At 49.7% G+C, this 15,420-nt stretch overlaps 1 protein-coding gene across 1 annotated transcript in view; it reads left to right on the forward strand.

The window, feature by feature from the left end:
* The window catches only part of TOGARAM1 (TOG array regulator of axonemal microtubules 1), a 33,881-nt gene extending 19,242 nt beyond the window's left edge, over nucleotides 1-14,639 (forward strand). The window contains 10 exon segments of the mRNA XM_039552319.1: nucleotides 1,060-1,165; nucleotides 1,509-1,744; nucleotides 4,495-4,653; nucleotides 5,618-5,744; nucleotides 5,888-6,006; nucleotides 9,951-10,140; nucleotides 11,592-11,811; nucleotides 12,101-12,187; nucleotides 13,651-13,918; nucleotides 14,349-14,639. Coding sequence (XP_039408253.1) covers nucleotides 1,060-1,165; nucleotides 1,509-1,744; nucleotides 4,495-4,653; nucleotides 5,618-5,744; nucleotides 5,888-6,006; nucleotides 9,951-10,140; nucleotides 11,592-11,811; nucleotides 12,101-12,187; nucleotides 13,651-13,901 — 1,495 coding nt within the window. The 3' untranslated portion in view covers nucleotides 13,902-13,918; nucleotides 14,349-14,639.
* Nucleotides 14,640-15,420: the final 781 nt, after the last annotated feature.

Consider the following 15,420-nt stretch of genomic DNA (forward strand, 5'->3'; position numbering starts at 1 on the left):
TGGAAGGTGTGAGTTTAAGGACTGGAGAGGCCCCACGGACACCTTCCTGGTGTTTTGTGTGGAATTAGCAGCATGTCCTTGGTGCTTTGTGTGGAGTAGAAGCTCATCCTTGGTGTTTTGTGTGGAGTAAAAGCTCCTTCCTGGTGCTTTGTGTGGAATAGAAGCTCCTTCCTGGTGCTTTGTGTGGAATAGAAGCTCCTTCCTTGGTGCTTTGTGTGGAACAGAAGCTCCTTCCTTGGTGCTTTGTATGGAATAGAAGCTCCTTCCTTGGTGCTTTGTGTGGAATAGAAGCTCCTTCCTTGGTGCTTTGTGTGGAACAGAAGCTCCTTCCTTGGTGCTTTGTGTGGAACAGAAGCTCATCCTTGGTGTTTTGTGTGGAGTAGAAGCTCCTTCCTTGGTGCTTTGTGTGGAGTAGAAGCTCCTTCCTGGTGCTTTGTATGGAATAGAAGCTCCTTCCTGGTGCTTTGTGTGGAGTAGAAGCTCATCCTTGGTGCTTTGTGTGGAACAGAAGCTCCTTCCTTGGTGCTTTGTGTGGAGTAGAAGCTCTTCCTTAGTGTTTTGTGTGGAATAAGTGTCTCCTGACTTTGGAATGTGGTTACAGAGCTGCTGCCTTCAGTTTGGGGAAGGAAACAGATCCTTTAATCTCCACTGGTGCCAGCTGGGAACAGAACTGTGGGACACAGCTGAGAGGCTGCTGTGCTAAAACATCCCACAGGAAAGAGTTTCCTGCGTTATTTCCTGGCTGGGAGGGTGGGCAGGCCCTGGCACAGGGTGCCCAGAGCAGCTGGGGCTGCCCCTGGATCCCTGGCAGTGCCCAAGGCCAGGCTGGACATTGGGGCTGGGAGCAGCCTGGGACAGTGGGAGGTGTCCCTGCCATGGCAGGGGTGGGATGGGTGGGATTTGAGGTCCCTTCCAACCCAAACCACTCCATGATTTCTCATTGCTTTATTTTACTATCTAATTTGTTTGCTATTTGATTCCTTAGAATTCCACACTTTAATATTTTAATGAAAATTTTCAAATGGATGGAATTTAATTTTTTTTTTTTTTTTCACACAGGGAGAAGAAAATTGAGGGTCTGAACTTTGTCAGGTGCTTGTCTGCCTACCATGCCCCTATTCTGACTGCAAAGCTCCACGAAACAACTTTGGCTGTGGCTCAAGAGGTTGAATTTTCCTATTAGAATACTCCACTGGCTCTCTGTGTCTATATATGTATTTTATAGCTCTCTGAAGTGATTTATGCTGCTCACCTGTGGTGAGTTTTCCTCAACTGGGTGGTCTCAAGGATGATTTGAGACTCAGAGACTGAGAAAATGTAGATTGTAAGTTAATAACATTTTTATGAGTGTGTATTTTAATTCTCACCCATTGTGAATCAAATTAGAAATGTGTTTCTCAGTTGCTTGTAATGTTACTTAAAAATGACAAAGGGGAAACATGAATATTTATTTTAAAGTCTATTTGATAAACATTATTCATTGTTTTTTGGGTTTTTCCTGTGTGCAGGTCAAGAATTTACGCTCAGGTGTTTCTCGAGCTGCTGTGGTCTGTTTAGGGGATTTGTTCACCCACCTGAAAAAGAGCATGGATCAAGAACTAGATAATGCAGTAAAAGTCCTTTTGCACAAAGCTGGGGAATCCAACACTTTTATAAGGGAAGAGGTAGACAAGGCACTGAAGGCCATGGTTAATAATGTGACTCCAGCACGTGCACTTTGTTCTCTTATAAATGGAGGGCAAAGGTAATTCCTATAAAGACTTTATAAAGAATTTTGTGAATAGAGTACATTTATCAAATGTAGGCTTTTTAACATCACATCTGAGTACAGTAAACAGAAATTTGAAAATCCAGTAAATCAGCTCTGCTAAACCTCTGCTAAAGCCAGGGCGATGTTTGTTGGCATAAATTAAATTGAAGCCCCTCTGTTCCCTTCTGTGCACTGTGTGAGAGGCTGGCTGTTGATTTTGGAGCTTGGTGTATTTTCTGGCGGCTTGCACCACTTCAGTAATTTTATTTGCTGTCATTGTATATGCTTGGGGAGCTGCTGTTTTGCTTTGCCTGGTAAAGCTGACATAATGTTCTTTTCCTCCTTTGCTCTGCAATCAGGTCCTGTCTTATCCAGTTCTCAGCACCCCTCTTTATTTGGAAAACTGATTTATAACTTAAAATTCTCTAGCTGCATCTATCTTGCTGGATGTCCTGTTCCTCTCTAGGCTGAGCCTCTGTGTCTGCATTTTAATTTCCTTCTCAGTGCTGCTGGCCATTTTTTTCTGGAGTTAATTCCCGTCTTTCCCTGGCTGTTCAGTCTATTTTCCTTTTCCATCCTCATTCACTGCTCACCACATCTGAGCTGGGTGCACCCCCTGGTGCTTCCTCTCTTCTCTGCCACCCTTGGTGACATTTCGCAGGCTACATTTCCCTTCATGGCACATTTCAGGTGCTCCATTGGAAATCCCTCCACAGATTTCCTGCACAGCTCCAATCCTCAGAGTTAGTCTTGATTCAAAACGTTCTCTCTCCTCTTTTGTTTCCCTGGAAGCTGGTTGGTGTGGGATACGTGGGTTCTGTCTCCTGACAGCTGTACTGCAGTTTCCTGCTCTTTAAACTGAAAGGCAAAAATCAGCCTTGCGATTTCTGTTCTTTATGAATTCCTGGGATTCAAACTGACTTGGGATGGATGCGCCATCCCTGCAAGTGTCCCAGACCAGGCTGGACAAGAGTCTTGGAGCAGCCTGGGACAGTGGAAGGTGTCCCTGCCCATGGATTTATGGTCCCTCCCAGCCCAAACCAGGCCGATCCCATGATTTGGTGAATTTAGGAGCAGCAGGCAGCAGCTACCCCTGGCTTTCATTCAGCATCCAAGGGAAGTGCCCTTTTTGGGTTCTCCCTTCTTGGCTTCAGAGACCCTTGGCCCTCCTGGTCAGAGTTGTCTGTGTCAGACCTCCCCACCTTCGCTGGCAGATTCAAACTCACCTGCTGAGGGGTTTTCTGTAAGGACTTTCCCCCTCCAGTTTGTGAATTTGTATAGGTTTTCTGCTCTCTCAAGGCATCAGAATTGAGCTGTGAGGCTGAATACAGCATTTGGGCACAAATGAATCTGTTCACAGCTCAGACTTTCCTAACTCGTGGAGTACAGTATGTTTTTAATGGATAACACATCAGGCACGGCCTAAAGGTGCAGCTTTTCCAGGCCTGGCTTCAGGAAACTCTGGCCCTGTCAGCAGGGAAGGCCCTGGAGCACAGGGCAGCTCCAGCTCCAGAGGCTGTGACCAGGAATATGGGAATGACCCTTCAAAGGAGGAATTTGTGTCTCTGTAGGAAGTGAAAAGGGTTGTTTGACACAACTGCAATTCCCCAGGGGATGTTCTCTCTAAATTGGGCTGAGTTGCTTCAATTCACCACAACAGAAACCTTCAATTATGGTGGCACTTATAATTCATGAGACCTCTTAAGACGTACCTGGTTTCTGCTCAGCTCCTTTCAAGCCTGCTGTGATCATGACTGTTAATTCTGACTAGACAGAAATACTGATTCTTCATCAGCTCCAAAACTGGGTTTGACTTTACCAACAAGAATAATTCCAGTGGGAGGTGTCACTGCCCATGGCAGGGGTTGGAATAAGATGAGCTTTGAGGTCCCTTCCCCACCCAAACCGTTCTGTGATTAGATATATGATCCAAGAGCATGATTCCAGGGACAGAGCTGAGAGTGGCTTTACTTCAGGAATTTAAAAATCCTGTTTCTTGTCTGTAGGAGCTGTGTTTAAGGTGTTATGTGCACACAAATGTTTTCCAGCTGTTTCCATGAGCAGGGGCTTTCCTGGGAAGAAGGGGTTTGTTTGCTTCATGGCGTGAGGTCTTTCAGCCTCACAGTTATTGTTTTCCCTTTGAAAGTACAGCAGGAGTTACAAACTGTCCTCAAAGTAGGATTTTTAATCCAAGTATAAAATTGGAGACGTTAGAGCTTGCAGGATTGTGTTCTTGAACACAGGTGGGATCAGCAGGGGAGGCAGGATTTAGATAAAAGGGTCGTTTGCTGCACAAGTTTGAAAGCTGATTCTGGCTGTTCTCTCCTTTGCATCAGCACAGGTGTTTATTTTGTACGAAACAGGGATCATGAGACTCCTGCAGGGTCTTTAGAAGTCGATTGAACACTGCTTTAGTCAATTTTACAGTGATGCCAAATCCCCAGGATGTGTCTCTGAGCACAGGGCCTGGTTTTTCTTAGAGCTCATTGAAAGAACAGTCGTGTGCTTTGTAAAATAAAATTATCGGAAAGAAAACTAGAACTGAAATTCTAAAACCTCCCTGCCTGTGTCCAGCAAGAATAATTGTAGTGGAAGGTGTCACAGGGTGGGACAGGATGGGCTTGGAGGTCCCTTCCAGCCCAACCATTCAGGATTCCGTGATTCCAAGGTTTTGTTTGGTAGGGCAGGTGAATGCTGTGAGCAGCCCCTCCAGGGCTGGCCCTCAGGCCTGTTTCCCTCCCCAGCCACCTGCACTCAGCCGTGAGGAGATGCACAGCCCAGCACCTCGGGGACATCGTGGAGCGCATGGGCCCGGAGCGCATCCTGGCCGGAGCCAAGCCCGTGGCTGACCGGCTGCTCCCTGCCATAGCCAGGTTTGCCCAGGACAGCTCCCAGCAAACCCGGTGAGTGTTCCCTCCCTCGGGGAGCACGCTCTGCCTGGCTCTGTGGGTGTGCCCTGCACGACAGCATCGCTTAGGTTGGAAAATACCTTGGGGATCATTAAGGGTTGGATGAGGCCTGGAGCACCCTGGGATAGTGGCAGAGCTGGAATGGAATGAGCTTTAAGGTTCCTTCCAAACAAAGCTTTGAGTCTATCCCAGCACTGGCAGCACTGTCGGGATAGTGCATGTGGCAGGAATTACCTGGATACCTCCCACACACCCTGGCTGCAGGGAGGAGAGGGGCTCATAGGATGTGCCTGCTGGGCATGGAGGAGATGCAGCCACAGAGGGAATGCTGGCTCTGGGATCCACACTTGGATCTGATCCGTATCTGGCTGACAAGGCTGGAGCGTCCTGGTTAAAGCCAGCAGAAGTGGAAGGCTGTTCTCATTAATTTGGTCAGTTAATTAAATAGTGGTCCTTGAGCACATCCTCTGGGGGAGGATGGAAGGGGTCTGGTTACTCATGTCAGCAGCAATCTTAGAGTCATGGAATCACTGAGGTTGGAAAAGACCTCCAGTAACACTGACTGCGGACTCCCAACCTCCCTGGGCAGCCCCTGCCAAGGCCTGAGCTCCCTTTCCATGGGGAAATTCCTGCTGCTGCCCACCCTGAGCCTGCCCTGGCCCAGCCTGAGGCCGTTCCCTCTCCTCCTGTCCCTGTTCCCTGCCAGCAGAGCCCGACCCCCCCGGCTGCCCCCTCCTGTCAGGGACTTGTGCAGAGCCACAAGGTCCCCCCTGAGCCTCCTTTGCTCCAGCCTGAGCCCCTTTCCAGCTCCCTCAGGAATTCTCCAGCCCCTTCCCAGCTCCCTTCCCTGCCCTGGACACAATCTCCCTGCACCCTTCCACTTTGGAATGACGCACCTGTAGTGACCCAGTGGCAAAGCCAGTCCCTGTTCCTGGATGTCCTGGTGCTCTCCCTGCAGGTTCTACGGGCGGAAGATGCTCTTCAGCATGATGGCCCATCCTGACTTGGATAAAACCCTGGAGAAGTTCGTGCCAGCCAAGGATTTGCCTTACATTAAGGAAGCTGTTGGCAGCCTTCGAGAGAAGGTGTGTGGGAAAGCTCTTGTGGAACACCTGGGGCAGGTGGACGTGTCCCAGGGGCTGTTGGGTGTAGACAATTCCAGCACTGCAGCCACATGAATTCCCTGTGATTCTCTTGTTCCATGAATTCCTGCTGTACCTTTGTGCAGGGCCTGAGGGAGATGCCCTTGGATACACCCTCAGCCAAAGGAAGGCGTTCCCAGACTGGAAGTGTTGGACATTTGAGGTTGTCCTCTACTTGCAGAGATGCTCCCAACATCCCGGACAGGTAATGAGCTCCAGTGCTTATCCTGGGAGGAACCTGGCCAAGGAGGGAGCACAGAAACAGCCACACAGGGCTGTGAAAGTTCAACATCCCTGAAGGAAAAGGAAGGTCGTGACCTGTTCCAGGGAAACTCTTCAACGGAGTGACCAGTTATATTAAAATGGCTTTGTGCATTTTGAAGTTAATTTGTCTATTGACCATCTATGAATACACACAGGACACAAACCACCTGGAATTCCCAGTATGGAATTGCAGAATCATGGAATGGTTTGGGTTGGAAGGGACCTCAAAGCCCACCCAGTGCCACCCCTGCCATGGCAGGGACACCTCCCACTGTCCCAGGCTGCTCCCAGCCCCATCCAGTCTGGCCTGGACCACTGCCAGGGATCCAGGGGCAGCCACAGCTGCTCTGGGCAATGTGGATCCAATGGATCCATGGCAGCATCATCCAAGATGTTGCTGTTCAGACTCATGGAAAAACCAGTCCTGGTTGGAGCCACAGCACGAATCAGTCATTTGTGCACAACTGTGGTCACCAAGGACTTAGACCCTGACTGGGATGCTGAAGGGTTTAGATCATATTCTGGCCATTTTAAGTTTTGTTTTATCTTCTTACAGGTTTTACATTGACTTTTTTTAGGGCTTGGAGGTACAGTAACAATTTCTGGGCTCAGATAGATGTTAATTACAATGACTTTATGGATTACCCCAGGACGTCCCACCCCTTATTCCATATCATCTGATTGATGCACAAATGAGTACATTTGGACTGTAAACACAGATATCTATACATTATACATATAGCTGTGTACAAATACAGTTATTGCAGTGGTCACTGCCCATCCCCAGGGTATGGGCAGAGTTCATGGGGTCCATCACTGCTAGGACTGGAGCAGTCCATGGGAGTTAAATTGTGCAGTGGCAGTGACATTCAGCAGGCATTTTTACAACCAACATTACAGGCCAATCTCAGCCCAAATCAACTCCCCCTGAGGTACACAACACGTTTCTGTGTCACTCACCAAGTGCAGCCACGTCTCTGAGACAAACCATGGATGGGTTTGTGTTTGCTCGAGGCCGGATTAACCCAGTCTTTCCTAACATCCCCTGGTCTGTGCCACAGGGCCTCCCCATTCTGATACTTAGACCCCAGACCACAGGGGCTTCACCCGCTTGGTCCTGCTTGATCTCAGCTCACGTTTCATGGATCCAGTCATGGATTACCCGGGATACAGTGTCTGTGGTTAAAGCCACCCCTCGGTCTTGAGCCCACTTAGAGGTGGCCCCTCTTCCCCGCTGAGCTGAGGCAGCACAGGCCCACCAAGCTGGAAATCACTCTCCTTGTGTTGCCAGTCCAGATCTGCCCATGACACTTTACTCTTGCAGCCTGATCCCGCTGTTTGTTGTTGTGATGCTCCTCATTATCCCGACTCTCAGGCACAGGATGGCCTTTCACTGTCAGCCTCTCTACCCAGGCACTGATGTCCTGCCATTCTCCAGCAGCCAGAATCAGTTTCCCTCTGCCAATTGCCCTTTTCCCACCCTCCCTGCCACTCTCACAGAGCGTTTGCCACCATCCACCAGCCAGTGCAGAGGGAGAGTGTTGGCCACTTCTCTGCTCAGCATGTCCAGAGCCAGCTGGAGGCTCTCACCTCTGCAGTGTGACTGGATCCACTTTGTCCTTCAGCAGCTTCCCTGACTCCCCATGTAGGGCTCCATACTGCTACTTCCCATTTCCTACTGGTCCCGTGGGATCCATCAGTGAGGAGAGAGTGTCACCTCCCACCCTCTGCCAGCTGGTTCTGGTGGAGCCACCTCAGCACTGTCACCTTGTCTTGCTTTGAGACAGTTTAAAGAGGGGGGCATTCTGAAATGAGGAGCCTCCCCTTGATTCCAATCAATCCCTCTCTGCCAATAAGGAATGAGATACGAGTAGATACAAGTGAGAAAATAACAGTTTATTAACAAACAGAATGCCAACAGGCAGCAGGGGGAAATGTAAATAATTGCTGGATAGCAAAGTGCTACATCTCATGGACTCCACAGGAGCAAGGAGAGACCTGGAAATACCCACTGCTCTCAGGGATGGTCTCAGGATTTAGGACAAAGGGACAAGCTGGTGTCAGATCCGTGTTTGGAAGGCAGGAGCCTCCTGGAGCAGTTCCAGCAGCAGACAAAGGCCCGACAGCTCATCCAGGGTCAGCCTCCTCCCCACATCAGGGGACAGGCAGGGCCAGGCCAAGCACCAGGGCTGGGACCACTCTGCCTGGCTGGTTCTGCCCACGGTGATCCAGAGTGGGGCTGCTCTTCTCCTGCTGGGATTCCTCAGCTATGGACGGGCACCCGCAGAATTCATCCTTAAGGCAGCTCAGACCCGCTCAGTGCAGTCCCTCCGAGCTGAGGGAAAAACCAAAAATGAAAAGAGAACCCAAAAAGGGACGAAAAAAAGGACCTCTGCCTGGACAAAGAGCAAGCAGCCCACGAAGCCAACACCACACGGGGAAATCCCGCGAAGTGCCGGGGTGGGGGGATTTCAAAAACACTCAGGATAGCACCACACACACACACACACACACACACACACAGAGGCTCCCTGGCTGGGAGAGATCTGGAATACAAGAACGTTATGGATCACCCCAGGACACTCCACTATGTCCTTTCTGTGAGGGTGGGCAGGCCCTGGCACAGGGTGCCCAGAGCAGCTGGGGCTGCCCCTGGATCCCTGGCAGTGCCCAAGGCCAGGCTGGACATTGGGGCTGGGAGCAGTGGGAGGTGTCCCTGCCATGGCAGGGGTGGCACTGGGTGGGCTTTGAGGTCCTTCCCACCCAAACCATTCCATGGTTCTGTGATTCAATGAACTGAAAAAGAAACACTCTCAGATTTAAAGCAAGCCAAAAACTGCATCCAAGAACAGAATTCAGAGGGCTGTGACTGCAGTGTGACTGTTCAGAACCACATTTCTTTAACACACCCTCCACAATTCAAAATAATAACTGATTCTACATGTACTGATAAATTTTGATTGCTTATTCCCTTCCCCACCCAAGCCTTGTGTTCAGGAATTAGGAGTGAGGCAATGACTCTGCCTGGATGGTCTGTAAATACTTACCTGGACAGAGAGGTGATTCCACAGGTTTTAGAATTCTTTCCATGACTCTCTAATGAGATCAGGTCCCACAGGAAATATGTTTATAAATGTTCTAGAAAGAGCTGTTTCCACCTCAGCATGGCACGTTGCTCAGGTAACACCTGGTCTGGGGTCAGACTTTAAAGTGCTTTGAGAAAAAAGAATTAAACTGCAGTAAGTTTTTTGGGAGGGTTGTGACCCATTGATGTGAGGGAAGTTCCCAGTTGTTACTGGTCACAAAACCAGCTGCATTTGGAGCAGAATGGATATAAGACTTTGGGAACAACGATTGCTGTTCGGTGATTTATTTTTAATTCACTGTGTTTAAGGTGAAAGTTTCTGTTTACTCCTGATACTTGCAGTTAGATGGGAAGAGAATGTCTGGGATGAGCCTCCTGTTCCAACGTGGCTCATGGAATGTAGATACAAAAATGCTGCTAGCGAGGGTTTTCTTGTTATTTTTCTAAGTCAGTGAGAGACTTTTCTGTCTCACAGAAGAGGTAGCAGGGAATGTAAACAACCAAGCCACCTGCAACCTTGGAAAGTCTTGTTTATGGTATAGTAGAAAATATTTTGATAATGGATGTTTTAGGATTTTAGCCAATCACCCCAAGGGGTGGCTGATCCTTTGTCCAATTAGACTATAAAGAAAAAAGTCTATAAAAGAGTTTGTAAAATAATTAAATAAATCAATCCTGCTGCACAATTCCTGCCTGCTGGAGCTTCTCTCCTCCTCCTCCCTATGGCTGTGGGACACAGTGATATACCCTAGGGCCAGGGCCTGTGGTAATACATGGAATAACGTTCCCCTTTCCCACAGGGACAGCACAGAGGCCCACGAAGCCCCAAGGAGAGCAGCTCCTCGCAGTGCCCTGGAAGGTGAGGAATATGTCAGGGACATTATCGGGTCACTGAATGCCAAAGACTTCCGGGAGCGCATCAGCGGCGTCCGGCAGCTGCTGGCGGACACAGAGAGCAACCCGGCCCTGGTGCTTGCCAACATCGTCAAGGTAACTCCAGGGAAAGGCCGGAATTCAAAGGGATTTAGAGCCGGGTCACAAAGTTTTCTATAAAAGTCTTGGTCCTTCTTGATATAAGGGTGATTAACAGAGAGCATTGAGGAGCAGGGGGTGCGTCTGTGTGGGGCACTAAGGGACGAAAGGAAGGGAAGAGGAGGGAAACATGGAAGGGAAGAGGAGGGAAACATGGAAGGGAAGAGGAAGGAAACTTGGAAGGGAAGAGGAGGGAAACTTGGAAGAGGAAGGAAACATGGAAGGGAAGAGGAAGGAAACATGGAAGGGAAGAGGAGGGAAACATGGAAGAGGAAGGAAACATGGAAGGGAAGAGGAAGGAAACATGGAAGGGAAGAGGAGGGAAACATGGAAGGGAAGAGGAGGGAAACATGGAAGGGAAGAGGAGGGAAACATGGAAGAGGAAGGAAACATGGAAGGGAAGAGGAAGGAAACATGGAAGGGAAGAGGAGGGAAACATGGAAGGGAAGAGGAGGGAAACATGGAAGTTTTCACTCAGCACTTTTGAACTACTGCCCAGAGAAGCTGCGGCTGCCCCTGGGTTGCTGGAAGTGTCCAAGGCCAGCTTGGACAGGGCTTGGAGCCACCTGGGATAGAGGAAGGTGTCCCTGATGATGGAAGGGAGTGGAATGGGATGGGATTTAACATCCCTTCCCATCCAAACCAGTCTGTGATTCCATGATTTCTGGAATCCTGTGTGCTGTTTTTCATGCCACTCTTGGGTAAATATCCAAATAGTGGAATAGTTGTAAAAAAAGCAGAAAGGTTTAATCAGGAACTGAAAAACTGTCTGAAGTAGAGTTAGAAGTTTGTGTGTGGGAGAAGGTGAGGAAGTATTGTGCTAATGCTCAGGATGAGGATCCTGTCCAGTAGGAAAGGGAGTTCTGTAGGAGAAAGAAGAGGTCCAGCAGGTGTGAATTAAAGATGGATACAATGAAAGGAAACCCAAGCTTGTCCTCCAGCAGTGCCGTGTCTGTGTGTGGAATGATGGAGTTCTGCTCTGGAACTTCCTGCTATCCGAACTGAATGGGTTTGAAACCTTTCAAACGTTCCCTGTGCTGAGCAGAGCCATAAAAATACTGGCTTGCAGGAAGTATGAGTCACAGTGAGAGTTACTGTGCCTGGAGTCCGTTGCACTGCAGGGACTCAGGGCAGATGAGGTGAGATGTGGCTGAATAATGCACGGGGTTAAAATACCAAATGTTGCTTGACTTGCCCCGAAAATGATCCCAGGTATTTGCATATCCCAGAATCCCAGAGTGGTTTGGGTTGGAAGGGACCTTACAGACCATCTGTTTCCAACCCCTGGAGATACCAGAGCCATCATTGCAGAGATGGACAATTAGAGTGTAACAATAAAGCAGGTAACGAGCTTTGCACCTCAAGCACTGATTCCCAATTCCACGAGTGCTGTTTGGATGCTTTTCCAGATCTTTGATGCTTTCAAGCCTCGCTTACACGACTCCAACAGCAAAGTGAACCAGGTGGCTTTGGAGGCCATGCACAGGATGATTCCACTGCTCAAAGACAATTTATCACCTGTGATCAACATGTTAATTCCTGCCATAGTGGACAACAACCTCAACTCCAAAAATCCAGGGATTTATGCAGCTGCCACAAACGTTATCCAGGCTCTATGTCAACACTTAGGTAAGCAATTTATTCTCTCTTAATTTGGAACAGTTTCGGTTGTGGTGATTAATTTGTAAATTGAAAGTGTTACTCTTTCCAAGAGTTTCACAGAGTTGTTACACTGTGTAAAAACCATTGGGTTTATTCTCACCCTTTTTAAACCACACAAATCATCCTGATATGGCTCAGTAGTGCTTGGTCATTTTTCCACAGCATTTTCTTATTTACCTTTTCCCACATTGTGTTTATTTCCAGATAATTTAATTTCCCATTTAAGAATTTAACGTGTTCTGCTCTTTCCCTGTAGACAACTCCCTGCTCCTGCAGCCGCTCTGCACCAAAGCCCAGTTCCTGAGTGGAAAAGCAAAGCAGGACCTGACAGAAAAGCTGGCTGGTAAAGTGATGTTTTCCTTTGCTTGGTTGGTTGCTTGGGTACCACCTTAATTAGGGAAATTAATTGCAAGGTGGAGATGGCTCTGTACCTTCCCTTCTGTCTCAGAAGGTTGTGCAACAGTTGTCACATTTCAGCTCTTTAATGGAAATTGGAGCTGTTGCTGACAAAACAAAGGATTGTTATTAGTATTATATAGTCAGCTGGAAGATCTAGAAATACCTGGAATTTATAAATATTTATAAATATATTAAGGATTTAATTTAAATTTAAAGACCTTATATATTTAAATACCTTAAGGATTAACATTTATAAATACCTTAGGCTGTATTCCCTCTCCCAGTGCTCATTCCCTCATACTCTTGCCAGGAATCCAGACTGGTTTGGGTTGGGGGGACCTTAAATCCCATCCCATTCCCACCCCTGCCCTGGCAGGGACACCTCCCACTGTCCCAGGCTGCTCCCAGCCCCAATGTCCAGCCTGGCCTTGGGCACTGCCAGGGATCCAGGGGCAGCCCCAGCTGCTCTGGGCACCCTGTGCCAGGGCCTGCCCACCCTCCCAGCCAGGAATTCCTTGAGAAAGGCTGGATTTCCATATTTTAAGTGAACAAGGAGTGTCTTTATGGGAAATATGCTTGAACCAAACGTGTTCCTTGGCTCACTTTCAGAGCAGTTCTGTGTGAAATGGAACTCAGTAACACAATGGACAGGCTGTTCTTGAAATATCCCTAAATTTATGCTTTCTGAGGGTGTTAATCAGCCTTTAAACAGTCCCTCTCTTGCTGGGATTTTTGGAGGGGTTTATATTATACAGCAGAAGAGGCTGTTCTGGCATTTGCTAATGAAACACTGAATTAATGTTTGAGGATCTATTCCAACCAAAATGATTCAGTGGTTTAATTGTCCAAGTAGGGAAAATATTTCATCTTTAAACATATATATTTATTTTTTACATATATTTTATGTATATATGTGCAGGGCCAGGAGTTGGGCTCGTGATCCTTGTGGGTCCCTTCTAGCTCAGGATATTCCATCATTCTATGATTCTATATTTACAGCATAAGGCTGCTTTTTTTCTTAAATACCTATTGCTTATTTGTGAGATAGAGGGGAAATTGGAAGTACCAGACCTTACACTGTGAGAAATAAAGGTCCTTATGAGAATCCTAACTAAAAAAAAGACCAACCAAAAATCCCCTTTATTTGTTTCAGTTTTTCAGTTTAATGGAAAAGTGTAATTATCAGCAGCACTGGTGCTACTGTATAAACTGCTGGGAGAGGATAACAGGAGTGATTGTGGGGAAATCACATATTTTTTGTGGGAGCTGCCGGCGTTGCAGCAGCAAACTCTCGTGTACAGCAGCAGTTTGAGGAGACGATTTAAACCCCTCTCAAAGCCGGGCATCACATCTAAACTGTAATTTAAGTGAGTATTTTATGCTGAGCCGCTGCTTGCTGCCCTGCAGAGCTGGTGCCGGAGCTGTACCCGCGGAAGCCGAGTGCGGTGGAGCAGAAGGTGCTGCCTGTGCTGTGGCACCTGCTGGGCAGCACGGCCGGCGGCGGCTCCGTGCCCAGCCCCGGCGGCGGCCGCGCGGCCATGGCCAGCTTGGCCCAGGCCCTGTCCGCACAGATGGGCCCCGGCCTGCTCGCCCACGCTGCAGCCCAGCCCCCGCACATCAGGAAGAGCTTGGAGGAGCTTTTGGAGACGGGAACATGAAATCACCATCCCCGCAGGTGAAGCTGCAGCGCTGGCTCAGCCGGACACACGGACGGTGCTGCCGGGACACGGGCGGGCGGGAATGGCCCCTGTGCTGGCCCACGGGGCCTGGGGGAGCTGTGGGAGAGCCCCTGGAGCTGGGCTGGGCTGGGCTGGACTGGGAGAGACTGCAGAGCTGGGCTGGGCTGGGAGAGGCCCTGGAACCAGGCTGGCCTGGGCTGAGAGAGCCTGGGGAGCTGAACTTGGCTGTGCTGGGACAGCCTGAGGGCCTGAACTGGGCTGTGCTGGGACAGCCTGCCAGACCGAACTGGGACAGTCTGCGGGGCTGAACTGGGCCATGCTGGGAGAGCCTACGGAGCTGTGCTGGGCAGTGCGGGGCTGGCTCCCCTCACTGTCACCAGCATGGCCATGGAGGAGCCGCTCCAGCCCATCTGTGCTTCCCTTCAGAGGCTCCAGCCCAGGACCTGACCCTGGATTGCTCATGAAGAACCACATGGTCACATCAGCACTGCACTTTACAAGGAAAATGGAAGAGAATCCTGGACGCAGTGACGCAGCGCTATTTGTGAAAAACATGTATTTTTGTACCCCCACAGGCAGTGGTGCAGTATTTGTTGTCTCAGGGCTGGGCAGGGGGGGACAACAAACTCCAACCCTTCTCCTTCCCCAGCTGCGGGCTCTGGACACATTGGACACGGGACACAATGGGATATATAAATAAAGGGATTTATTTCTGTACAGGGATGTATTTCTGCAATGGGGTGGGAAGGAGTGGCTCAAGAGCTGCTCTGCTCAAAGGAACCCGGTGACAGCGGCTGAATGTGAGCCCAGGTGTGCCAAGGTGGACAAGAGGCCAAAGGCACCTGGCCTGGACCAGGAATAGTGTGGCAGCAGGACCTGGGCATCCAGACCATCCCCCTGTGCTGGCACTGCTGAGGGACCTCCAATCTTGGCATCAGCTCTGGGCCCCTCACCTTAAGAGGGACATGGAGGGGCTGGAGCGTGTCCAGGGCAGGGAACAGAGCTGGGAAGGGGCTGGAGAATTCCTGAGGGAGCTGGGAAGGGGCTGGAGAGTTCCTGAGGGAGCTGGGAAGGGGCTCAGGCTGGAGCAAAGGAGGCTCAGGGGGGACCTTGTGGCTCTGCACAAGTCCCTGACAGGAGGGGGCAGCCGGGGGGGTCGGGCTCTGCTGGCAGGGAACAGGGACAGGAGGAGAGGGAACGGCCTCAGGCTGGGCCAGGGCAGGCTCAGGGTGGACAGCAGCAGGAATTTCCCCATGGAAAGGGAGCTCAGGCCTTGGCAGGAGCTGCCCAGGGAGGTCTGGAGTGCCCATCCCTGGAGGTGTCCAAGGAATTCCTGGAGGTGGTGACTTGGTTGAGTGGTTTAAGGGCTACAGCGGCAGTGCTGGGTGGACAGTGGGACTGGGTGATCCTGGAGGTGTGTTCCAAACCAAATGACTCTAGGATGTGTTTCCATGCGGGGCTGTACGTATTGTATTCCCGTTCCGGGCCGTACCGCCCG

The sequence above is a fragment of the Corvus cornix genome, chromosome 5, assembly GCF_000738735.6.
Source record: "Corvus cornix cornix isolate S_Up_H32 chromosome 5, ASM73873v5, whole genome shotgun sequence".
Taxonomy (NCBI): Eukaryota; Metazoa; Chordata; class Aves; order Passeriformes; family Corvidae; genus Corvus; species Corvus cornix.